We start from the raw sequence: 25,849 nt of genomic DNA, 5'->3' as shown, positions 1-25,849 counted from the left end.
GACGTTTTCTTTCTGCAGGTTGGAGGTTCTGATGGATTCTGACGTGAACCTGAAGGTTTCTGCTGACTCATCAGAAACATCCCACAGACTGCAGGTCGACACCAGCTGGTTTTATTTTGGGTCAGAACAACAATCTGCAGTCAAAACATAAAACACGTGGTCTGGTCCTTTAAACGCTGTCTTTGTCCTCCACCAGGCGCAGCGTCGCCGTGGCAACATGTCCATTGGTTCACCTGTAAAAAAAAAAAAACCCACTGCCTGCTGACTGTTCACATTTCAAACTAAAACTGGGCTGCTCTCTGATTGGCTAAAGAGTCCGGCTGAGCGACCAATCAGAGAGCTTGCCTGAATGTGGAAAAAGAGGAAGAGGAGGAACACAGAAACTGAACGAGACGAAGAGAAAACTGAGAAATCTTCTAAAGAAACGACGAAACAGAAAACATTCAACAAAAAGAAAAGAAGAAACTGGAATAAAAGAAAAGAAGAAGCAGAAGAGGGTGGAGTTATAAAAGTAGGAGGTCATCAGCTCCTCAGTCTGTAAACACACACACACACACACACACACACACACACACACACACACACACACACACGCGCTGGGTGGGGGGAGGGTCAGGTCACATGATGCCGTTGGTGAGGTACTGGAAGCCGTCGTACAGTTTGGTGGTGAGCGACCTCATCGATCCGTCGACCAGCTGATCGACCAGCAGCTGCAGCTGCTCCTCCGTCAGCGACATGTGGAAACGCTCCTTCAGACCTCGCATGGTGCTGGAGCCGTGGAAGCAGGGCAGCTGGGTGCCTGGGGGGGCACAGAGGGGGGCAGTCAGCGCTGTGCCGCTAACAGCCAGCAGGTGGTGCTGTTATCAGGAGGCGGCTCTTACCTTGCTGCATGATCTCCACGATCTGCAGCACGCGGTCCATGTGCTTCCTGGCGCCGATCAGACCCTGAAGCATCAGCATCTTGTAGTAGTTGAACATGTCGCCGTCTGGACCGCCCATCACCTGACAGACCGGACACAGGGTTTAAACACTACACACCTGACAGACCGGACACAGGGTTTAAACACTACACACCTGACAGACCGGACACAGGGTTTAACCACTACACACCTGACAGACCGGACACAGGGTTTAACCACTACACACCTGACAGACCGGACACAGGGTTTAAACACTACACACCTGACAGACCGGACACAGGGTTTAAACACTACACACCTGACAGACCGGACACAGGGTTTAACCACTACACACCTGACAGACCGGACACAGGGTTTAACCCCCCCCCTCCTTCCCTCAGCGTGACAAACTCACGTCTACGAACTCGGCGGTGAGTTTGAAGGCGGACGTCTCGAAGCCGAGGTTCTTGGGCGAGCTGGAGAGGATGAAGCCGAAGTCGATGTGGATGATGTGTCCGTCGGCGTCCATCAGGATGTTCCCGTTGTGCCTGAGAGGAGGGAGGAGCAGAGTTTGAACGGGAGGAAGGCGGAGTCAAACGTCTCTGAGCAGGCAATGATGTCGTCCCTCACCTGTCTTTGACCTGCAGCAGGTAGCAGATGAGGCTGTAGCCGGCGCAGCTCTGCACGAAGTTCCTCTGAGCCGACAGGAAGGCCTCGGTGGTCGGAGCGCCGTGCTCCTGCAGGAAGTAGTCGAGCAGCGACAGCTGACTCTGCTTCTTCACCTGGTGCAGCGACACGGCGTTCACCACCGGCTCGATCATCCCGCTGTCCGACGACAGCACCAGGATCTTGTAGGGTTTGATCCACAGCGGGACGCGCTCCTGCTCCCAGATCGACTGCACACACAAACAACCGGTCACCTCCTACACCGGGACAAGGTCACGTCTTTGTGTCGTCCCGACAACGGATGAGGTCACGGCGTTACCTTGAGCTGCTGCAGCACCTGGAAGGCGAGCAGCTCCTGCCTCAGGTCGTCGCCACATTTCACAATCACAGACAGAAGCCTCCAGTTAGGAAGGTGACCGTAAGGAGAGCCTTCTCTGATCCGCCTACAGGAAGCACACAGAAAGGTACAGTCAGAAATATAGACTACAGTCAGAAATATAGACTACGGTCAGAAATATAGACTACAGTCAGAAATATAGACTACAGTCAGAAATATAGACTAGTCAGAAATATAGACTGCAGTCAGAAATATAGACTACGGTCAGAAATATAGACTGCAGTCAGAAATATAGACTGCAGTCAGAAATATAGACTACGGTCAGAAATATAGACTGCAGTCAGAAATATAGACTACGGTCAGAAATATAGACAACAGTCAGAAATATAGACTGCAGTCAGAAATATAGACTACGGTCAGAAATATAGACTACGGTCAGAAATATAGACAACAGTCAGAAATATAGACTAGTCAGAAATATAGACTGCAGTCAGAAATATAGACTACGGTCAGAAATATAGACTACGGTCAGAAATATAGACAACAGTCAGAAATATAGACTAGTCAGAAATATAGACTGCAGTCAGAAATATAGACTACGGTCAGAAATATAGACTACAGTCAGAAATATAGACTGCAGTCAGAAATATAGACTACGGTCAGAAATATAGACAACAGTCAGAAATATAGACTAGTCAGAAATATAGACTGCAGTCAGAAATATAGACTACGGTCAGAAATATAGACTACGGTCAGAAATATAGACAACAGTCAGAAATATAGACTAGTCAGAAATATAGACTGCAGTCAGAAATATAGACTACGGTCAGAAATATAGACTACAGTCAGAAATATAGACTACGGTCAGAAATATTGACTAGTCAGAAATATAGACTGCAGTCAGAAATATAGACTACGGTCAGAAATATAGACTACAGTCAGAAATATAGACTAGTCAGAAATATAGACTGCAGTCAGAAATATAGACTACGGTCAGAAATATAGACTACAGTCAGAAATATAGACTACGGTCAGAAATATAGACTACGGTCAGAAATATAGACAACAGTCAGAAATATAGACTGCAGTCAGGAATATAGACTAGTCAGAAATATAGACTACGGTCAGAAATATAGACTACAGTCAGAAATATAGACTACAGTCAGGAATATAGACTAGTCAGAAATATAGACTACGGTCAGAAATATAGACTAGTCAGAAATATAGACTGCAGTCAGAAATATAGACTACGGTCAGAAATATAGACTACAGTCAGAAATATAGACTACAGTCAGAAATATAGACAACAGTCAGAAATATAGACTAGTCAGAAATATAGACTGCAGTCAGAAATATAGACTACGGTCAGAAATATAGACTACAGTCAGAAATATAGACAACAGTCAGAAATATAGACTACAGTCAGAAATATAGACTACAGTCAGAAATATAGACTAGTCAGAAATATAGACTGCAGTCAGAAATATAGACTACGGTCAGAAATATAGACTACAGTCAGAAATATAGACTACGGTCAGAAATATAGACAACAGTCAGAAATATAGACTGCAGTCAGGAATATAGACTAGTCAGAAATATAGACTACGGTCAGAAATATAGACTACAGTCAGAAATATAGACTACGGTCAGAAATATAGACTGCAGTCAGGAATATAGACTAGTCAGAAATATAGACAACGGTCAGAAATATAGACTACAGTCAGAAATATAGACTGCAGTCAGAAATATAGACTACAGTCAGAAACATGCCGACTACAGTCAAATATAGACTACAGTCAGGAATATAGACTACAGTCAGGAATATAGACCACAGTCAGGAATATACAGACTACATTCAGAAAAACACTAAACAATCAGAAATACAGTCAGAAACTACAGTCACCTACCGGACTTTCTCCTCCCAGGGTTCCTTCAGAGCAACAGCTGACGGGTCCTCTGGGTCCCGTTTGAAGGTGGTGGGCGCCACAGCAAGCTGCTCCGACAGACGGCGCCTGAAACACACAGAGGACACGTCAACATGCAGTACTGTGTATGTACTGTGTGTGTACTGTGTGTACTGTGTGTGTACTCAGACCTGATGTCTCCAGCAGCGATGAACACGGGTTCTTTGCTCTCTAGACTGGTGATACTGTCCACCGAGAACTGACTGATGTTGTCACAGCTGTTGGTGTGGATCTCCGGGAGCTGGAGGACAGGGGAGGACAGAGACAGCAGGGGAGGATGGGAGAAGGCGGGGGAGGATGGGATGTTACCATTATTACAGTTTCTGAGTACAACTGAACCACCCAACAGAACTGTGCTGGTTCTGCTGGTTCCTCTTCAATCCCTCTGATCTGTTCAGGTGTTCCTCAGGGTTCCGTCCTCGGTCCCCTTTAGTTCCCAGTTTCAATGTCTGATCTGCTTTCGTGGTTTATTTACCTCTTGATCTGTTTTTATAATAATGGATCTTATTTTATTTTTAATTATTCCATGTGAAACACTTTTATTGTGAAGGATGCTGCTGATGGTGACTTCCTTCCTTCCAGTCAGTCACTGGTTCAACTTCATCTCTTTAGAACCAGATCTTAAAAGTTTTTTGTCCAAAATATAAACATTATACAGAATATCTGACTGAACACTTGTGAGCAGTTTGTTTGGCAGCAAGTCCAAAAATAGATTAAATATAACACACTAATTTATATTTAATCTAAGGCGTGTTAAATAGATTAAATATAACACACTAATTTATATTTAATCTAAGGCGTGTTAAATAGATTAAATATAACACACTAATTTATATTTAATCTATTTTTGGACTTGCTGCCAAACAAACTGCTCACAAGTGTTCAGTCAGATATTCTGTATAATGTTTATATTTTGGACAAAAAACTTTTAAGATCTGGTTCTAAAGAGATGAAGTTGAACCAGTGACTGACTGGAAGGAAGGAAGTCACCATCAGCAGCATCCTTCACAATAAAAGTGTTTCACAATATTGTTATTATTGTTTTTCCCAGTAGCTTCATTTATTTAAGAAGCTTTAATATCATAATATAAATACAATCTGAATGTTGAATGTATAATATGTTGTGAGATGACGATGACATCACATCCTGTGTGGGCGGGGCCTCACCTCCACCTGCAGCTCTCCAATGTCGTCCACCGACCACGCCTCGTCGTCGTTGTCGTAGTTTGGGACGACGGAGAAGCTGCCGGCGCGCTGCTCCGCCGTCATGCCGCAGTCCGGCAGGTTCTCCACGGAGCGTGTGCTCCGGATCCGGTTCTCCGGGATCCGGATTGGAACGCTGGACGTCTCGAAGTTCTCGCACTCCAGAACCTCCACGTAGATCAGGTACGGAGCCTGTGGGGGGGAGAGGAGAGGGGCACGGGTCACATGACTGATGAGGTCATCGTACATGAAAATAATCAGTTTACGACCGTTTTATTTTTTCTTCCATTGATTGTTTTCAAATTCTGTATTTAAAAAAAAATAAAAATCTAATTTTGTATGTATTTAAATACACGTGTCTGTAAAGCTCTCAGTCTCCCGCATTTTAATACGTCAACAGGAGTTTTACAAACTGACGTGGCTTTTCGTTCGAGTCGTCGTTTTTGAGCCGAAGCGCTTTTGAAATGTTGATTTTCCTGCATGTTTGCTGTCGTTAGCTTCGGAAGAAGAGACATGTTGACTGAAGTGATTGTTGACGAGCAGGAAGGAGATAAAATCTTCAGGAAACAAGTTCAGTAACTGCAGAGAGAAAAATACAGCAGGAAGAAGAATATTCCAGCGATCTAAGAAAAATATAAACTGAACGTCTGGAAGAGACCTCGTATGACTGAACCCTGATCTGAACTCTTCAGCGCAGTAAACATCCCGGTTGCGTGTTCAGGTGTGTGTTCAGGCGATATGCAGGCGTGTGTTCGCGCGTGTTCAGGTGTGTGTTCAGGCGTGTGTTCGCGCGTGTTCAGGTTTGTTCAGGTGTGTGTTCAGGTGATATGCAGGCGTGTGTTCGCGCGTGTTCAGGCGTGTTCAGGTGTGTGTTCAGGCGCGTGTTCAGGTGTGTTCAGGTGTGTGTTCAGGCGTGTGTTCGCGCGTGTTCAGGTTTGTTCAGGCGTGTGTTCAGGTGTGTGTTCAGATGTGTGTTCAGGTGTGTGTTCAGGCATGTGTTCAGGCGCGTGTTCAGGTGTGTTCAGATGTGTGTTCAGGTGTGTGTTCAGGTGCGTGTTCAGGTGTGTTCAGGTGTGTGTTCAGGCGCGTGTTCAGGTGTGTTCAGGTTTGTTCAGGCGTGTGTTCAGGTGTGTGTTCAGATGTGTGTTCAGGTGTGTGTTCAGGCGCGTGTTCAGGCGTGTTCAGGTGTGTGTTCAGGCGCGTGTTCAGGCGTGTGTTCAGGTGTGTGTTCAGGCGTGTGTTCGCGCGTGTTCAGGTTTGTTCAGGCGTGTGTTCAGGTGTGTGTTCAGATGTGTGTTCAGGTGTGTGTTCAGGCGTGTGTTCAGGCGCGTGTTCAGGTGTGTTCAGGTTTGTTCAGGCGTGTGTTCAGGTGTGTGTTCAGATGTGTGTTCAGGTGTGTGTTCAGGCGCGTGTTCAGGTGTGTTCAGGCGTGTGTTCAGGTGTGTTCAGGCGTGTGTTCAGGTGTGTGTTCAGGTGTGTTCAGGCGTGTTCAGGCGTGTGTTCAGGTGTGTTCAGGCGTGTGTTCAGATGTGTGTTCAGGTGTGTGTTCAGGCGCGTGTTCAGGTGTGTTCAGGCGTGTGTTCAGGTGTGTGTTCGCGCGTGTTCAGGTTTGTTCAGGCGTGTGTTCAGGTGTGTGTTCAGATGTGTGTTCAGGTGTGTGTTCAGGCGTGTGTTCAGGTGTGTGTTCAGGCGTGTGTTCAGGCGCGTGTTCAGGTGTGTTCAGGCGCGTGTTCAGGTGTGTTCAGGCGTGTGTTCAGGCGTGTTCAGGCGTGTGTTCAGGTGTGTTCAGGCGTGTGTTCAGGTGCGTGTTCAGGCGTGTTGAGGTGCGTGTTCAGGTGTGTGTTCAGGCGTGTTCAGGCGCGTGTTCAGGTGTGTGTTCAGGCGTGTTCAGGCGCGTGTTCAGGCGTGTTCAGGCGTGTGTTCAGGTGTGTGTTCAGATGTGTGTTCAGGTGTGTGTTCAGATGTGTGTTCAGGTGTGTTCAGGTGTGTGTTCAGATGTGTGTTCAGGCGCGTGTTCAGTTGCGTGTTCAGGGGCGTGTTCAGGCGCGTTCAGGGCCGTGTTCAGGCGTTTTCAGGCGCGTGTTCAGGCGCGTGTTCAGGGGCGCGTTCAGGGCCGTGTTCAGGCGTTTTCAGGCGCGTGTTCAGGCGCGTGTTCAGGGCCGTGTTCAGGCGTGTTCAGGTGTACGTCTCTCACCTTGTCTTTGGAGTTCAACACGACGGCCTGCGTGTGCGGCACTCGGACGACGTGGTGGTCGAAGGCGGCGGTCGGCAGCCAGACGCGCGCCGGCAGCTTGTGGTTGAGCAGCGACAGCTCTGAAATCAGCCGCTGCGTCTTCTGCTCTTTGGTGGGCAGCGTGGCCAGACGCTTCCCGATGCCCATCAGGGACTTGATGAACTCCCTCTGAGGACCGAGACGCACCGGCTGGATGGAGGCGACACAGACGGAGACGCGGGGTTAAGGAGGGGGCGGGGCTTAGGTCACCACGTCAGGTGAGCTCAGGGGAGGGAGGGACAGGTGAAGGTTTCATGTTTGTGTGTCGGGTTTGTGCTCAGAAACACTTTTTAAAATCATCCATGTGGTTTCAATTCATAGAGAAAAACATCAAATTTCTTAATTATTTAAATACCCAGAAAACTGCACAGGGTTTGGTTGGTGGCCGATCAAAAAGGATGTTCATTATTATATTAGTATTATTTTTCCCGCTAGATTAACTTATTCTAAAGCTTAAATAGTTGTGAGTAATTTATTTAAACACCCAGAAAATCATCAATCAGATGTTTTTCACACAAACATTTTGTGTTAACCTTTATGGTTGTTTATTTACTACCTGCTGGAGCTTTTCCAACCAGTCTTCCACAAACTTCAGGAAAACACTGAATACAATTAATATTTGTACTTTTTCTGCCACTAGGTTGATTATTTCCCTGAAGAACTGCTTGATGTTCAGTTTTCAACCCAGATTTAACCCTAAAAATCAGAGAAATTTGAATGTATTCATACCTGATCAGAAAACAGATCAATACTCACCATCAGTGTCCACCTGTATACAAACTGATATTAAAACAACAGATTTTTGAATGGAGTTTGGTCATTTAGATGTTTGTAAACCTCATGTCCAGACTACCAGAACCAGAACCGACACATAAACATCAATCAATCAATCAATCAATCAATCAACCAACACTGCACAGACATCCGGTCCTGATTGGTCACCCGGAGCCTCAAACAGCTGATTGGATCCACAGAAACACAGAATTACAGCTGGGTCGGCCCGCGGACGAGCAGCTGGCGTCTGCGGACTGAACCAGAACCAGAACCAGAACCCACAGCCTCTGTCACAGAGTTCATTTCCCACAATGCACCCCTGGAGGTTCAGAACATGGAAGCTGGTGGACTTACGGAACCAGACTCAAACTCCAGACTGTCGGAGCCGGAGCTGCTGTCCTGAGGGTCAGAGGTCACAGAGGAGCAGCTGATGATGATGATGATGAAGGTTTGGCTTCGATCGATCAGAACAAAGCTGATCAGATCTGCTGACGATCAACGACTCGTTTGACGGAGTCATTCTCAATATTTAGAATATCGTCTTTGTCGTTTTGAAAAGTAAATAAAATGTTTGTTGACCAAACAAATCGGTTTTAAGATTTCACTTCAGATGCTTAAATAAACAAATAAATTCAGATTTAGGGGGTCGGGGGGGGGGGGGGGGGACCATCAGAGGAGATGCAGCTACAGAGTCTTTGGTTCCTCAGCACACACGTGTGATTTAGAACACGCAGCTGTGACGTTAATGATGACGTCACGTTCTAAAAAACTTCTCCAGATGAAGACGTTATAGACGGTGTTTAAAAGGTGGGCGGGGCCTCTGTTACCTCGTCCTGGCTGCTCTCCACCTTGGGGTTGCTGGACGTCCTCTTCAGGTTGCTGCTCAGACTGATGCTGACCGTCGCGTCCGATTTGGAGCGCTGGTGAGTCCGTTTGGAAGGAGACAGGCCGTGCTCCCCCCCGCCTCCTCCTCCTCCTCCTCCTCCTCCCAGGGGACCGGGGGCCGTCAGCAGGGGGCAGAACGGCGTCAGAGTCAGGGGGTCCCGGCGGGCTCGGGCCCCCGCAGGTTTGAGTTCGTCCGACAGGATGAGCTTCCTCAGCTTGGTTCCTCTGGAGTGGCGCTGGGTGGAGATGTGCATGTCGGAGGAGTACGCACCGAGGAGCCACGCACACCGCAGGCTGAAGGAGATGCTCTGTCTGCAGCGGTGCACCTGCAGACAAGCAGCAGGGCAGAGGACACGTCACACAGGAGGACACGTCACACAGGAGGAGGACACGTCACACAGGAGGACACGTCACACAGGGGGACACGTCACACAGGAGGAGGACACGTCACACAGGAGGACACGTCACACAGGAGGACACGTCACACAGAGGACACGTCACACAGGAGGACACGTCACACAGGAGGACACATCACACAGGAGGACACGTCACACAGGAGGAGGACACGTCACACAGGAGGACACGTCACACAGGAGGACACATCACACAGAGGACACGTCACACAGAGGACACGTCACACAGGAGGAGGACACGTCACACAGAGGACACGTCACACAGGAGGAGGACACGTCACACAGAGGACACGTCACACAGGAGGACACGTCACACAGGAGGACACGTCACACAGGAGGACACGTCACACTGAGGACACGTCACACAGGAGGACACGTCACACAGGAGGAGGACACGTCACACAGGAGGAGGACACGTCACACAGGAGGACACGTCACACAGAGGACACGTCACACAGGAGGAGGACACGTCACACAGGAGGACACGTCACACAGGAGGAGGACACGTCACACAGAGGACACGTCACACAGGAGGAGGACACGTCACACAGAGGACACGTCACACAGGAGGAGGACACGTCACACAGAGGACACGTCACACAGGAGGACACGTCACACAGGAGGAGGACACGTCACACAGGAGGACACGTCACACAGGAGGACACGTCACACAGGAGGAGGACACGTCACACTGAGGACACGTCACACAGGAGGACACGTCACACAGGAGGAGGACACGTCACACAGGAGGAGGACACGTCACACAGAGGACACGTCACACAGGAGGAGGACACGTCACACTGGAGGACACGTCACACAGGAGGAGGACACGTCACACAGAGGACACGTCACACAGGAGGAGGACACGTCACACAGAGGACACGTCACACAGGAGGAGGACACGTCACACAGAGGACACGTCCCACAGGAGGACACGTCACAGAGGACACGTCACACAGGAGGACACGTCACACAGAGGACACGTCACAGAGGACACGTCACACAGAGGACACGTCCCACAGGAGGAGGACACGTCCCACAGGAGGACACGTCCCACACACTCACTGTTAAAGACGTGGTTTAACTCTCTGAAGTCCAGCAGGTTCGACTCCGTTCAGAAACTGTAACCATAGAAACGACCAGGTCGTCTGACTTTGAGCTGCAGTCTGAAAGGAGACGTGACCGGCGGGCGTTCGGAGGGTTAACCGCGGCGATGACATCACCCACCACGTAGGGCTTGATGGCGTCGCCCACGTCCTCGTCCATGTGGATGTACATGTTCAGCAGCTGCGGCAGGTAGAAGTCCACCTCCTCGTGCGGGAAGCTGAAGAGCCGGTTGCCGATGTACGCCTGCACGCCGGGCTCCTTGGAGTTGTGCAGGTAGGAGATCGCCATGGAGACGTCGAACAGCTTGGACTCGAACAGGCGCAGCAGCCAGGACTGTTTGGACGGGTTGTGTCTCTGCCGCCGCCGGGCGCTCTTCACCGAGCCGGGCGCCGGGCCCTCGGGGTCGTCCGCGTCCTCGCGAGTCTTAGACGGTTTGGGGGGGTCGGAGGGCCCCGCCCCGTTCTCCGGGTGGGCGGCGACGTCGTCGTCCCGCCGCAGCTTCACCTTCTGCAGCACCTGCTGACACGCCCGCCGGGCCACGGCGGCGTCGATCACCAGGCCGAGATCAACCACGCCCTCGCTGATGACGCCCAGGGGCGGGGTCACGGCCTGGGGGGGGCCGCAGGAGGAGGATGGGGTGGAGGGGAGGGACAGGGAGGGGGAGGAGGTGATGGAGATGGAGGGGGAGGGGCTGTTCTGATCAGAGGGGGCGGGGGAGGAGTCCGGCTCTGTGTCCTCCATCATGGCTGCTGGGAAGCTCCCCCTTCCTCCGCTGAAACAGAGGTCAAAGGTCAGAGCAGCACCTGTCCCACAGGTTGGTATAAAACGAGCAGCAGTGCATCATGGGATTGTTTTCAGACTCTCGATTCAATATTAATTTATTTCTTTAAATTGTAAAATCAATCGCTCACTTTAATCTTCATTATTTTCCTTTCAGGGAAAAAACTGAGAAAAACCATTTAGACCACATTTAAAAGATGTTTTACAGACGAAACAAATAATCAATAATCACAAAATTAATCAACAATTAAATGTAAATGTGTCTGAAGCTGATAAAGTTTAAACTTTAATCAGCTGGTTGATTGATGTCCTGTCTGCTTGTTTTAAAACAATCAATCAAAGAGTTTGACTGCTTTTAATTCATAAATCTTTGCTCACTGCCCCCCCCCCTCCTCCCCCCCCACCCCCCTCCGGACGGTCACGTGCTGTTAGCCAAGCTGAGCATCAGCGCGAGCTCAATCCCGAGTTTAAAGTCCGTGTGACGTCAGCAGCACCGAGCTAACCGTTAGCTTTTTATAGAGATGATTTCTCCGGCGAAGTTTAAAGAACAAAAACACTGAAGGTCCTTTTTAAAAACAGCAGCTTTCGTGTCCGGAACCCCGTCAGAGACTCACTTCAATAAATAACGAGGTTTTAACTCCGTTTCACGGAGTTCATTTATTCATTTATATATAAAGAGCATATAAATAAATATAAATATAAAGAGTATATTTATATATAAAGAGTATATATATATATAAATATATATATATATATAAATATAAAGAGTATATTTATATATAAAGAGTATATATATATAAATATAAATATAAAGAGTATATATATATATATATATATATAAATATATATAAATATAAACAGTATATTTATATATAGAGTATATATATATAAATATATATATATATATAAAGAGTATAAATATAAATATAAAGTATATTTATATATAAAGAGTATATATATATAAATATATATATATATATAAATATAAACAGTATATTTATATATAAAGAGTATATATATATAAATATATATATAAATATAAATATAAACAGTATATTTATATAAATATATATATATATATATATATATATATATATATATAAATATAAACAGTATATTTATATAAAGAGTATATATATATATAAATATAAATATAAATATAAATATAAATATAAAGAGTATATTTGTGTCACAGCTCCGGTTCGTTAGCTGAGCGGCTAACGATGAACTCCGCGACCGGACGACGATGATCCGGCTGCTCGCTGACCCGCAGTGACCCGTTACCGGTTCACAAACAACAACAAACAACAGCCCGGTACCGTCCCGGTGCTGTTCGCGTCCATCACCGACCGGATCCTTCAGCTGCTAATCGGCTACAAGCTAAAAATCAAAGCTCCGACACACGAACACAGTTAGCATTAGCATTAGCAGCAGGGCCAACTGTTGCTTGTCGTGCTAAATGCTAACGTTAGCACACGTGAGATCTCCAGGTGCGGTCACGTGTCAGCGCGCCGCCAGGTGAGCGAGTCTTACCTGGTCACAGTTCAGTGGGTCTGGAAGGAAGTTTCACGTCCAACTCGTCGCCTCCATTGATTCTGTCTGATCTGCATCGCAGCTGCAGCTGACGACCACGAGGGGGTGCTGCTGTTTCCTGTCAATCAAGCAACACGACTTCCTGTGCTGCAGCGCCGCCTGCTGGAGGAGGAGGTCCGAGCAGTTTGTCTTTATTTTTAGATGAATAAAACTATAACTTACCGTTTATTGATTATGCTATAAAGTGATGAAAACGGAAACAATGGCCACGTCAGATACAAAATGAATATAATTTTTTTTAATTTTAAAGGTAAATCTATACGTTGATGTTTACCACAATGTATTTTATTGGATTCACAAATCTCTCATCACTATTAAAAAAAAAAAAAGAACAGGAAAATACTGAAAACACATTTTAAAAGGAGCTGTAAGTTGAGGAATTCACAAAAAAAGCAACATGTTCATCAATTAAATTACTTCCAAGTTAAATTAACTGAAACTTAAATGATTGTTTAATGATCAATGATTTAATGATGTCAAACTCAAAATATTCAGAAACACCTGCAGCCAGTTTTCTCCAGTGAAACCCGGTTCAGTTTAAACATTAAACAAGGAGACAGAACAATTATTAACCAACAAAAAAGGACCAAAGCTGCTATTTTCGTTGTATATTTTTGACTCCAGCAGTTTAAAGATAGAGATTTTCATCTTCTTCAGGAAAACATCAGAGGAAGATTAAAGTCAGAAAAGTAAAAATACCGGAAATACCAAACAAACAGACAGGTAACAAACAGATGCATGAACAAACTCCTCCGTCTGAAATAAACTGCAGGGATTTAAAAACAGGTCTCTATCTTCCCTTCTTTAGTTTTATTCCAGCTGACATTAAAAGACATTTACATGCATATAAAACATTTTCTTTCACCAAAACATAATTTTAGAGCAACAAGAATGACTGTTTCCAGAAAATTCTTAAATTGTTTTCCCAAATGAACTTTTTATTTTATAAATTCAGTATGAAATGTCCAGAAGTTTGATTCATTTATGTTTTTACTTTCAGCATTAAACTGAACTTAATGTTTTTGAAATCGGAAAAGGACAAAAACATTTTACTTTAAACCTGCTTCTGTCCTGTTTTTTTTTATTTTTTAATTTTTTAATTGTGTTTCATATGTTATAATTGTTATTTTATTTTGAAAAATCGACAAGAGGCTCTGAATTAATGTGAATAAAAGCAGAGCGGTTCTGACAGTCGTAGGTCATTACAGCCAGATGTCGGAGGTGCAGTCTCCACCAGGGTACCGCAGCTCGTGGGCCAGAACCGGGCCGTCGGGCTCTTTACCGAAGTCCACCAGGAAGTCCTCGTTCAGGGAGAGACCGCCGCCAACGGAGTCCACGTCGATCTGCATCATCAGCGACCCCTCTCTGAGAGCACACACACACGTCAGGAAAAGTATGTGGACAAACACGGGTCCAGTAAACAGCAGTTCTGTCCGCATACTTTTAGACTTTTGGAAATCACAATAATTCAACCAAATTTTTTTTTTAATTATTCCTGCGATTTCTCTGCAATAAAGTTTTTGAACAGAAGCTGAAAGGAATTGCAGCACAAAATAAAACTTTATCAACAAAACTTTACCATTTGTTTCTATATTCAGACCTCCAGCTGAGAGATCTGTAGAGTTAATAGGATGTGTTTAAAGCTCTTATTTTGAAGGGGCACGTCACAGATTGTCTGTTGTGGAGGTTTTTCAGCCCCATGATGGTTTTTTTAAGTTCATAAAATCAAACAAAAACATGAGAACTTAAATATTTAAGGATGTATATTTTCATAGAAAATATTTTTTTTATGTTTTTACGAACAAAATAATCGAAAACTTTGCAAATTGCTTTGTAATTTTGTGACAAAAAACTGTCAAAATCAGGAATTTTCATCAAAACAAGCAAATAAAAACCTGCTACGTTAAAGGGGGCGGAGCCAGAGGACCATTAAACGGGGCAGAGCCAGAGGACCAGAGGACCAGAGGACCAGAGGACCGATACCTGAGCATGTCGGGGTAAAACTGTTTGTCCCAACCGCTGTACAGAGACGTCGTCACGTAAAGTCTCCGTCCGTCCAGACTGAGCTGCAACATCTGAGGACCTCCACAGACACGCCTCCCCTGAGAGACAGACAGGTGAGAGACAGACAAGTGAGAGAGACCTCCTGTCTCACTGCTTCCTGTTTCACTGTGTCTTGTCTCAGCTTCCTGTCTCACTGCTTCCTGTCTGTGGTACCTGGATGATGCGGGGACGAGGCTGCTGCTGCTTCTCCGGGTCCTCCAGAACTCTGACCGGTCCGTCACTGACGGTACTTCCACCCAGGAACACCTGGAAGAGACAGACAGGTGAGCTGTCGCACCTGTGAGGTGTCGCCTGTTGACCGTCGTCACCCGACAGGTGTGTAAACATCTGACCTGGCCGACCAATCGTGGGTTCCTCCGGTCTGTGATGTCATACTGTCTGATGTCACCGTGCAGCCAATTACTGAAGTAGAGAAAACGGTCATCCAATGAGATCAGGATGTCCGTGATGAGGCCTGCAGACAGACAGGTCAGAGAAACAGGACAGAGAGACAGACAGACAGGTCAGAGGTCAGACAGACAGGTCAGAGGTCAGACAGACAGAGCAGACAGACTCACTGGGCATCTCCGGCAGCATCCATCCCTCCACCTTCTTGCATGGAACCCCGATGACCTTCTCAGCTGCCCAGTCGCCCTTCTGAGACACAGAGACCCAACATTACGGATCAGAACCTCGTGGTTCTGACTGGAGTCTTATTAGAACCAGAACCTTATGGTTCTGACTGGAGTCTTATTAGAACCAGAACCTTGCGGTACTGACTGGTGTTTTGTAGAACCTGAAGACGGACCCCCTCAGAGCACATCCCACGTAGCCCTCGGTGGCGTCCGGGTCGTGGAGGAACCGGACCTCCAGAGGAATGGCGCCCTCTTCGCCCAGCTCCAGGGTCTGCAGCTTCCTGTGGGTGGTCCAGTCCCAGACATGGAGGGCGGTTCCGTACTGGCCTGGAAACAGAACCATAGTGAACCCGGTGTGAGTCCGGGTCAGATACCCGGCGGTGCTGAGATCCGAATCGAGAAGTCTCTGAATGGACCTTTGAGGTACCGGAGTCTCACCGGAAGGCCACCTGGTACCAACGCTGGTTTACTGGGAGCAGAACTTAGAACCGGGTCGGAGGTCGCAGGACGTCAATAATGATCCCGCTGACTCACCTTCTTTGACGTGGGCGGGGTTAAAACCGTCCACCAGAGCTTTCGGAGCTCCCCATTCGCTGCTGATCATCACGTTGTGTCGAGGTTGGTACCAGAAGTCGTAGCCGAACGGCGCCGCTTCACCCGGAAGCTCCCAATTACCGACGACCTCGAACGTCTCACCGTCCAGCAGAGCAAAACCACCTGAGAGAACACGTTAGAACTGAGGAGGGAGGAGAAGGAGGAGGAGGAGGTGGAAGAGGAAGAGGAGGAGCATTGTCTTACCTTTGCCGTTCCCAGAAGGATCTCCCATACAGCTGATCATGATCTGCCCGTTGCCCAGACAGTGGCTGGTGTGAGGGTTCGCCAGGCCGCACTTAAAGAACAGATCGACCGGCTCGACCATCTGGAGGAAAACAAAACAGGAAACCACATCTTTACCCATCAAGAACCTTTCAAAATAAAAGCAACAAGTAAAATAAAAATCACACCAGGTTATACTGATCACCAGACTTACTGGGATCAGAACCGAGAACTGTGACGCTACGAATATTCAACAATCAGTGATGTCATCATCCATCAGTGATGTCATCGTTGGTTTGTGAATGTTATGAATCCTCCAGTTCAGATTCTGTCCGTCACCATCTTTGTTAGTTCGGAGCGGTTTGGAGCAGGAAGTGACCATATTTGGACGAGCTGGGGGAGGAGCCAGAGGTGGATCTGACCGATCTGATCGGAAACCTGACGATACTACGTCCCGCCCACCGATAGCTGTAACCTGACTGCACCACAGGCCTGTCAATCAAACAGACACGCCCCCAAAAACAGGTCTTCTTGAATCTTCTTTTCTAATGAATGAGGGATTATTTTCAGATGGACCTCCAGAAAACTAAGAAGAAGGAGTGACTTTAGCTAACAACACCGAGATAACTGATGGACACATTTTATTCACTTTGGATTTGATGAGAGAAGTTGAATGGGAGTCTATGGAGCCGGAGGCTTTTTGGAGCCGACCTCTAGTGGCACTCGCTGGTACTGCAGCTGAAGACACTTCTGGACCAGAACCATTTTACAGACCTGAAGCTACGAACTCTTTTATACGGTCTATGAATGCTACACTTTGCAGGACTGAGAGTCCCTTTGGATCAGAACCAGAACCTTCTACTACTGACTGTCTTCATGGAACAGAAACCAGAACTCTGTGTTTCTGAATTGAGATTTTCTTGAATCAGAACCGAGATCCTCAGTGAGATCGGACCTGATACATCCCTGAGTTTTAGCAGGACGGGAACCCACCACCTTTTTTCTGTGAGCTGAACCGGGACGATAACGAGGCGACCCGGCGGCCTCACATGTTTATGTTCTGATTACTTCATCAGACTCGCTGAAGCCAGCAGATTCTTCATTTCCCGCAACAACAGCAGAACAGCTGGGAGAACGATTGTCAGCCTGAATGAACTTAGATTGAACCTCCTTCCTCCTCCTTCCTCCTCCTTCCTCCTCCTCCTCCTATACGCTGTTTGTCACTGTTAGTTCATTTACTGGCTCTTTGACAGAAAACCCGAAGGACTCATTTCTCCGATTTTTTTTTATACCAGCAGCGAACGCTCAGAAATTCAAGTTAAAGAGGCTTCAAACAGGATCGTTGGATCCAGGTGGATGTCCGTGGTCTCCATGACGATGTGAAAACATTTAAGACCCAGTCCTAAAACCTGAACCTTGACCCCGTTACCATGGAGTCAGTTTGAATGATGTGAAGAAACAGACTGGATGAGTCTGGAGGATGAAGTGGTGGATGAGGTGGAGGATGAGGTGGAGGATGAGGTGGAGGATGAGGTGGAGGATGAGGTGGAAGTATGAGGTGGAGGATGAGGTGGCGGATGAGGTGGAGGATGAAGTGGTGGATGAGGTGGAGGATGAGGTGGAGGATGAGGTGGTGGATGAGGTGGAAGTATGAGGTGGAGGATGAGGTGGTGGATGAGGTGGAGGATAAGGTGGAGGATGAGGTGGAAGTATGAGGTGGACGATGAAGTGGTGGATGAGGTGGAGGACGAGGTGGAGGATGAGGTGGAGGATGAGGTGGAAGTATGAGGTGGAGGCTGAGGTGGAGGATAAGGTGGAGGATAAGGTGGAGGATGAGGTGGAAGTATGAGGTGAAAGTATGAGGTGGAGGATGAGGTGGTGGATGAGGTGGAGGATAAGGTGGAGGATGAGGTGGAGGATGAGGTGGAAGTATGAGGTGGAGGCTGAGGTGGAGGATAAGGTGGAGGATGAGGTGGAAGTATGAGGTGGAGGATGAGGTGGAGGATGAAGTGGTGGATGAGGTGGAGGATGAGGTGGTGGATGAGGTGGAGGATGAGGTGGTGGATGAGGTGGTGGATGAGGTGGAGGATAAGGTGGAGGATGAGGTGGAGGATGAAGTGGAGGATGAGGTGGAGGATGAGGTGGTGGATGAGGTGGAGGATGAGGTGGTGGATGAGGTGGAGGATAAGGTGGTGGATGAGGTGGTGGATGAGGTGGAGGATGAGGTGGTGGATGAGGTGGTGGATGAGGTGGAGGATGAGGTGGTGGATGAGGTGGAGGATGAGGTGGAGGATAAGGTGGAGGATGAGGTGGTGGATGAGGTGGTGGATGAGGTGGTGGATAAGGTGGTAGGTAGGTAGGTAGGTAGGTATATACTTTATTAATCCCCGAGGGGAAATTTTTTTTTATTTTTTTTTTTTTTTATTTTTTTTAGGTAGGATGAGGATGAGGATGAGGTGGAGGATGAAGTGGAGGATGAAGTGGAGGATGAGGTGGAAGTATGAGGTGGAGGATGAGGTGGTGGATGAGGTGGAGGATGAAATGGAGGATGAGGTGGAGGATGAAGTGGAGGATGAGGCGGTGGATGAGGTGGTGGATGAAGTGGAGGATGAGGTGGAGGATGAGGTGGTGGATGAGGTGGAAGTATGAGGTGGAGGATGAGGTGGAGGATGAAGTGGTGGATGAGGTGGAGGATGAGGTGGAGGATAAGGTGGAGGATGAGGTGGAAGTATGAGGTGGAGGATGAGGTGGTGGATGAGGTGGAGGATAAGGTGGAGGATGAGGTGGAGGATGAAGTGGAGGATGAGGTGGTGGATGAGGTGGTGGATGAGGTGGAGGATGAAGTGGAGGATGAGGTGGAGGATGAAGTGGAGGATGAGGTGGAGGATGAGGTGGAAGTATGAGGTGGTGGATGAGGTGGAGGATGAAGTGGAGGATGAGGTGGAAGTATGAGGTGAAAGTATGAGGTGGAGGATGAGGTGGTGGATGAGGTGGAGGATAAGGTGGAGGATGAGGTGGAGGATGAGGTGGAAGTATGAGGTGGAGGCTGAGGTGGAGGATAAGGTGGAGGATGAGGTGGAAGTATGAGGTGGAGGATGAGGTGGAGGATGAAGTGGTGGATGAGGTGGAGGATGAGGTGGAGGATAAGGTGGAGGATGAGGTGGAAGTATGAGGTGGAGGATGAGGTGGTGGATGAGGTGGAGGATAAGGTGGAGGATGAGGTGGAGGATGAAGTGGAGGATGAGGTGGAGGATGAGGTGGTGGATGAGGTGGAGGATGAGGTGGTGGATGAGGTGGAGGATAAGGTGGTGGATGAGGTGGTGGATGAGGTGGAGGATGAGGTGGTGGATGAGGTGGTGGATGAGGTGGAGGATGAGGTGGTGGATGAGGTGGTGGATGAGGTGGAGGATGAGGTGGAGGATAAGGTGGAGGATGAGGTGGTGGATGAGGTGGTGGATGAGGTGGTGGATAAGGTGGAGGATGAGGTGGTGGATGAGGTGGTGGATGAGGTGGAGGATGAGGTGGAGGATGAAGTGGAGGATGAAGTGGAGGATGAGGTGGAAGTATGAGGTGGAGGATGAGGTGGTGGATGAGGTGGAGGATGAAATGGAGGATGAGGTGGAGGATGAAGTGGAGGATGAGGCGGTGGATGAGGTGGTGGATGAAGTGGAGGATGAGGTGGAGGATGAGGTGGTGGATGAGGTGGAAGTATGAGGTGGAGGATGAGGTGGAGGATGAAGTGGTGGATGAGGTGGAGGATGAGGTGGAGGATAAGGTGGAGGATGAGGTGGAAGTATGAGGTGGAGGATGAGGTGGTGGATGAGGTGGAGGATAAGGTGGAGGATGAGGTGGAGGATGAAGTGGAGGATGAGGTGGAGGATGAGGTGGTGGATGAGGTGGAGGATGAGGTGGTGGATGAGGTGGAGGATAAGGTGGTGGATGAGGTGGTGGATGAGGTGGAGGATGAGGTGGTGGATGAGGTGGTGGATGAGGTGGAGGATGAGGTGGAGGATAAGGTGGAGGATGAGGTGGTGGATGAGGTGGTGGATGAGGTGGTGGATAAGGTGGAGGATGAGGTGGTGGATGAGGTGGTGGATGAGGTGGAGGATGAGGTGGAGGATGAAGTGGAGGATGAAGTGGAGGATGAGGTGGAAGTATGAGGTGGAGGATGAGGTGGTGGATGAGGTGGAGGATGAAATGGAGGATGAGGTGGAGGATGAAGTGGAGGATGAGGCGGTGGATGAGGTGGTGGATGAAGTGGAGGATGAGGTGGAGGATGAGGTGGTGGATGAGGTGGAGGATGAAGTGGAGGATGAGGTGGAGGATGAAGTGGAGGATGAGGTGGAGGATGAAGTGGAGGATGAAGTGGAGGATGAGGTGGAGGATGAAGTGGAGGATGAAGTGGAGGATGAGGTGGAAGTATGAGGTGGAGGATGAGGTGGTGGATGAGGTGGAGGATGAAGTGGAGGATAAGGTGGAGGATGAAGTGGAGGATGAGGTGGAGGATGAAGTGGAGGATGAGGTGGAGGATGAAGTGGAGGATGAAATGGAGGATGAGGTGGAGGATGAAGTGGAGGATGAGGTGGTGGATGAGGTGGAGGATGAAGTGGAGGATGAGGTGGAGGATGAAGTGGAGGATGAAGTGGAGGATGAGGTGGAAGTATGAGGTGGTGGATGAGGTGGAGGATGAAGTGGAGGATGAGGTGGAGGATGAAGTGGAGGATGAGGTGGAGGATGAAGTGGAGGATGAAGTGGAGGATGAAGTGGAGGATGAGGTGGAAGTATGAGGTGGAGGATGAGGTGGTGGATGAGGTGGAGGATGAAGTGGAGGATGAGGTGGAGGATGAAGTGGAGGATGAGGCGGTGGATGAGGTGGTGGATGAGGTGGAGGATGAAGTGGAGGATGAGGTGGTGGATGAGGTGGTGGATGAGGTGGAGGATGAAGTGGAGGATGAGGTGGTGGATGAGGTGGAGGATGAAGTGGAGGATGAGGTGGTGGATGAGGTGGAGGATGAAGTGGAGGATGAGGTGGAAGTATGAGGTGGAGGATGAGGTGGTGGATGAGGTGGAGGATGAAGTGGAGGATGAGGTGGTGGATGAGGTGGAGGATGAAGTAGAGGATGAGGTGGAGGCAGGGCACCAGCAGCCCTACGAGGGTGCGTTAGATGTACGTTACAGTAGGAGCAGCAGGTCACGTGACCTTGTGGATTTTCGGCGCTCTGGGATTCGTGCCGACGTCGACCACGTAGATTCTGGAGGAGATGAGTGACGGCAGGATCATCCGGTTTCTGGTCTTGGAGGCGTCGTCGAAGCAGCTGCTGCAGGCGTTCCAGCCCGAGTGATGCAGCTCGTCACGCAGGTTCGGCATCGGCAGCCGGTGGATCACCTGCGGGGGGCAGAGGTCAAAGGTCACGACCTCGCAGGTATAGACAAACTTAACCTGCTCTGAGGACTCGTCTACGAAATATGGAAAGAAATTACAGGAAACACTTTTAGTGATTTAGAAGATAATTTAAGAAAAGATTCAACGAGAAAGATAAAACCTGAAGGAAGATGAAGATGATGAAGAGGAAGAGGAAAAGATGGCGAAACATCTGAGAGGGAAACGGATGCAGCAGGAAACTGATGGAAGAAGAAAGACAAGAATTAAAGTGATATTAGAGGAGAAGGAGGAGGAAGAAGAGGAGGATGAGGAGAATGAGAAGGAGGAAGAATAGGAGGTGGAAGAGGAGGAAGAGGAAGAGGAGGAGGAAGAGTGGGAGGTGGAAGAGGAGGAAGAGGAAGAGGAGGAGGAACAGTGGGAGGTGGAAGAGGAGGACGAGGAAGAGGAGGAAGAGTGGGAGGTGGAAGAGGAGGAAGAGGAGGAGGACAAGGAGGACAAAGAGTAGAAGGTGGAAGAGGAGGAGGAGGAGGAGGAGGAGGAGGAGGAGGAGGAGGAGGAGGACAACGAAGAGGACGAGGACGGAGAGGAGGAGGAGGACGAAGAGGAGGAGGACGGAGAGGAGGAGGAGGACAACGAAGAGGAGGAGGAGGTACCTGGCAGTAGGTGGGTGACTCCGGCTGGACGTCGACGGTTGCCAGGTAGTCGGGTTTCAGGGTTGCCGTGTTGCGGTAGATACACGGCAGATAAACGATCTCCTCACGAGGACCTTCACAGGAAAATCATAAAAACTCAACATGAATGTTTGAAATTCAACCGTTTCTCAGAGAAACGAGGATTTAAAAGAATCTTTATTTAGTTTCTGACGTTTGAATTTGATTTACGTTCATCAGAAACTCTCGTTCATTAAAAATCAGCAGAATAGAAACCGATGGTTCTGCTTTAGAAAAATAAACCTGTTTCAAGATTTTAGGAACTAATGAAATGATCTGAAACATAAAATGTCTCCTAATTTTGATTTTAGTGAAACCTGGTTTTCTACCGGTTTAATTTAAACCTCAGTTCAACCTGGTCTGAAGCAGGTTTAAGTTCAACCTCTACAGGAGATCAGGTGGATTCTCCAGAACTCAGCAGGTCCAGACTTAAACCAGCGCTGCAGTTTAACCTGCAGCGAGGTGAAGTGATCATGTGACTGACCCAGAAACCAAACTGGTCCAAACTAGTTCAACTGGTTCAAACTAGTTCAACTGGTCCTGAACTGTAAACAGTGAATGAATAACTGACTGACAGACCAGTGTTTGTTATATAATGTTCATTTGGACTCATGGTTGGTGCCGACTGGTCAGACCGGGTGAGACCGGGTCAGACCGGGTCAGACCGGGTGAGACCGGGTCAGACCAGCTCTTCTTGGTTAAATGATGTTTTAAAACGTTAACTGCTGACTTGACGCCGCAGACAGGAAGCCGTCGTCTCACCCTTCATGGCGTCCCTCGGGCTGCGGTATCCCGGTCCACATCCTGAACAGTTGGCTGGAGAGAGACAACAACGACAGGTCAAAGGTCACCAACCCAGCCCAACCCCTTTGTGTTTGAGTATTTCACACTCAGTCCATTTCCTGTCTGTATGTTTTTAACCTCTGACCTGCTTCCTCAACGTTTTTACTGCTGACGGTCCGTGTTTCAACTCTGAAACATCCTGTTTGTATCTACGGGACTTTCTATGCAGATGAAACTTGAGTTTTGTTCCTTCAGAATCAGGTCGGATATTAAAAAATAATGATAAAACTACAGATGAATCTGTGGTTCCCTCGGCGACAGCTGGAAGCACACGAAGCAGATGTGCAGCAACGTGAAGCCAGAAGATTTTACAAACTGTCGGGAGAAAGAGGAGTTACGACTTCCTGCAGCTGATGGAGGCTCGAAAAGTCTTTCAGCTGGTCTAGAACCAGAACCAGAACTAGAACCAGAATCAGAACTAGAATCAGAACTAGAATCAGGTTGGTGTCACTGAGGGAAGTCACAGCGTTTTCAGTGGTTATTATTTCATTGTGGTATTTTGTCCTCAGGGAGCCACCGTACACGCTGCCACAGGCGTTACTCAGTAACCACCTGACATGTTATTCAAGGTTTCACCAGCTACAATGTTTAACCGCTGCAGTACCGACCGGTCCGAACTCTGATCAGAGTCCACGTCCGACCGGTCCGAACTCTCTTTTATCTACAGATACAAATGAAGAACAAAAAAAAAAGTCCACAAATCACCAAATCAGCTGGAATAAAAACGTCAAAGCAGCTCCAGTTTAATGAGGGTTCATGAGTTCTGGTGTAACCTGGGAGAACAGCGTTACGTAACCCCCCCCCCCCACACACACACACACAGTTTAAAGGAACAGGCCGCTGTTTTTTCTGCAGCTCTGATGTCATTATTGATCACTGACCAAACTCCATTCGCTTTTCTGTCATTTTAATCTTCTTCCAGGTTTTCCTGTTAAACAGAAAGATGCGTTCAGGTGACTCCCCCCCCAGTCACCTGTCGACAGGTGAGGCTCTTCCATTCGGCACGTGTCCGTTCAGTGACCAGCTCATCATTATCCTAAAATCTGAATCGGATCGAGTGTCTATTGTCGCTGCTTGTTGAGCTGGCACACCGACCCAGATAAAGGGACGACCCAGATAAAGGGACGACCCAGATAAAGGGACGTGGTCCTCTTCAAGTGAGGTTTCCACTGTGGTGCCTTCAGGGTCCAGCTGGGAAAAAACACTGCTGAACATCCGGCCAATAGACTTGAACGGTTCCTCTGAAGATTCCAGGGTTCTTGATGGGGTTCCTTTTACGTTCAACGTGTTTTGACGTTATTATTGAACCATCAGCTTATTTTAATTATAAAATAATCAATAATATGAATAATTAGCAACTACTTTGATAAACTTTAAACTGTTATTTCATTTACTTTGAAAGGAAAGTTGCCAAAAAAAAAATCTGTGGGGAAAGATGTCACCTCAAACACTGTAGACTGACATTTTTTACTAATAAAACTTGTATAAATTATTCATCAATTAATCTGCATATTGATTAATATTCAGAACTATTTCAGCCTCAGATTGATTTCCTTCTCTTATGGGTTTCGTGTCTTTTTATATTTCTTTGTGACTTTGATGTCTCCTCTCTTATGTAAATCATCTCTGATGTAAGCCGTCTTGTATAAACCTGAAAAATCACAGTTTTTCTAAATGTCCTTGAACACACCAACATGCTGATTAAAAAAAAAGTTGTTTAAACTCAATTATGAATTATTGAATTTACATCCAGTAAATTAAAAGCATAAACAATCACTTTGAAAATCCCAACCACCTGCTGCACCCCTAGCAACCACTCAGAAAGCCCTAGCAACAGGCCTTAATGTGACAAAAATACTTCACAACCGGTGACAGATTTGTCTTCACTTGCTTGAATGCAGATGTAATGGTGGAGCAGTTATGAAAGTACCAGTATGACGCTGTGAAAACACCTTGCTACAAGTAAAACCCTGAAGTTCAGAAGAAGAAACAGCTTCATGAAGAGTCTCAGAAAGTTGAATTTATTTTGTGCAAACAGCCTGAAAAATATTAGGCACTGCAGCTTTACTTGTTTTGAGTGAGCTGGTGGGAGAGAGAGCAACGAGAAACGGAGCAAAGGTCACCAACCGGAGAGCCGCAGCTCAGCCCCACCAGACTCCATGAGAAAAACCTCACGTTTAAGCAGCTGAGACAAACAGAAGCTGCAGAAGTGATGGAAAGGTGATGAAAGACAAATTAAAAAAGAACTCACCCATGTCTGATCTGATCCTGCTGGTCCTGTTCTCAGGCAGTCTGGGCTCTCTCAGGCCAGAACAGTTGTAAAAACATAGGAGGGAGGGGCTTCGCTGTGTGTAGATGAGGAAAGAGCCAATCACAGAAGAGGGGTGGGGCTTCCACGCTCTTTGAATAACCTCCAAGTTAACTCTTTAGAGTCCAGTTTTACTGGTCAACGTCACCATTAACAGATTCAAGTGTCTGAATTGGTTCTGGACCAGTTTCAGACCGGTTCTTTGGCTGGTTCTGGAC

The 25,849-nt window shown here is 47.7% G+C and overlaps 2 protein-coding genes and 1 long non-coding RNA gene across 3 annotated transcripts; 1 reads left to right on the top strand and 2 right to left on the bottom strand.

Moving 5' to 3' along the window:
- Nucleotides 1-89: 89 nt before the first annotated feature.
- Nucleotides 90-12,931, bottom strand: pi4kb (phosphatidylinositol 4-kinase, catalytic, beta). The gene is made up of 12 exons (XM_069720299.1): nucleotides 12,834-12,931; nucleotides 10,641-11,292; nucleotides 8,943-9,326; nucleotides 7,264-7,491; nucleotides 5,034-5,261; nucleotides 3,998-4,107; nucleotides 3,810-3,914; nucleotides 1,885-2,008; nucleotides 1,530-1,795; nucleotides 1,315-1,447; nucleotides 882-1,002; nucleotides 90-799 (listed from the first exon to the last, which is right to left on the bottom strand). Exons 2-12 carry the CDS (start codon nucleotides 11,262-11,264, stop codon nucleotides 618-620), a joined length of 2,505 nt encoding a protein of 834 aa, XP_069576400.1. The 5' UTR covers nucleotides 11,265-11,292; nucleotides 12,834-12,931; the 3' UTR covers nucleotides 90-617.
- A 410-nt stretch (nucleotides 12,932-13,341) lies between these two features.
- On the bottom strand, nucleotides 13,342-25,639 carry selenbp1 (selenium binding protein 1). Its single transcript, XM_069720300.1, has 12 exons — nucleotides 25,575-25,639; nucleotides 23,243-23,296; nucleotides 22,424-22,536; nucleotides 21,588-21,773; nucleotides 16,370-16,490; nucleotides 16,106-16,288; nucleotides 15,717-15,898; nucleotides 15,515-15,593; nucleotides 15,290-15,411; nucleotides 15,111-15,203; nucleotides 14,877-14,995; nucleotides 13,342-14,258 (listed from the first exon to the last, which is right to left on the bottom strand). Exons 1-12 carry the CDS (start codon nucleotides 25,576-25,578, stop codon nucleotides 14,096-14,098), a joined length of 1,419 nt encoding a protein of 472 aa, XP_069576401.1. The 5' UTR covers nucleotides 25,579-25,639; the 3' UTR covers nucleotides 13,342-14,095.
- On the top strand, nucleotides 18,291-19,226 carry LOC138633832 (uncharacterized). Its single transcript, XR_011311918.1, has 3 exons — nucleotides 18,291-18,310; nucleotides 18,977-19,000; nucleotides 19,171-19,226. It is a non-coding gene; the product is annotated as an uncharacterized lncRNA (long non-coding RNA).
- Nucleotides 25,640-25,849: the final 210 nt, after the last annotated feature.

Source organism: Brachyistius frenatus, unplaced genomic scaffold, assembly GCF_029030835.1.
Source record: "Brachyistius frenatus isolate BFR_SWC_R1_liver_20210118 unplaced genomic scaffold, ASM2903083v1 Contig_237, whole genome shotgun sequence".
NCBI lineage: Eukaryota > Metazoa > Chordata > Actinopteri > Embiotocidae > Brachyistius > Brachyistius frenatus.
Note: the sequence above shows the minus strand (reverse complement) of the source record. Positions and strands in the feature narration are given on the sequence as shown.

Excerpts from the sequence above, each read along its gene's own strand:
- pi4kb (XM_069720299.1), bottom strand. The coding sequence starts at position 11,264 with ATGATGGAGGACACAGAGCCGGACTCCTCCCCCGCCCCCTCTGATCAG. Across the intron at positions 7,492-8,942 it reads TGGAGAGCAGCCAGGACGAG|CCGGTGCGTCTCGGTCCTCA; the intron begins GTAACAGAGGCC and ends GCCTCCATCCAG. Across the intron at positions 3,915-3,997 it reads ATCGCTGCTGGAGACATCAG|GCGCCGTCTGTCGGAGCAGC; the intron begins GTCTGAGTACAC and ends TGTGTGTTTCAG.
- selenbp1 (XM_069720300.1), bottom strand. Across the intron at positions 16,289-16,369 it reads TCCTTCTGGGAACGGCAAAG|GTGGTTTTGCTCTGCTGGAC; the intron begins GTAAGACAATGC and ends GTGTTCTCTCAG. Across the intron at positions 14,259-14,876 it reads TTTTACCCCGACATGCTCAG|AGAGGGGTCGCTGATGATGC; the intron begins GTATCGGTCCTC and ends GTGTGCTCTCAG.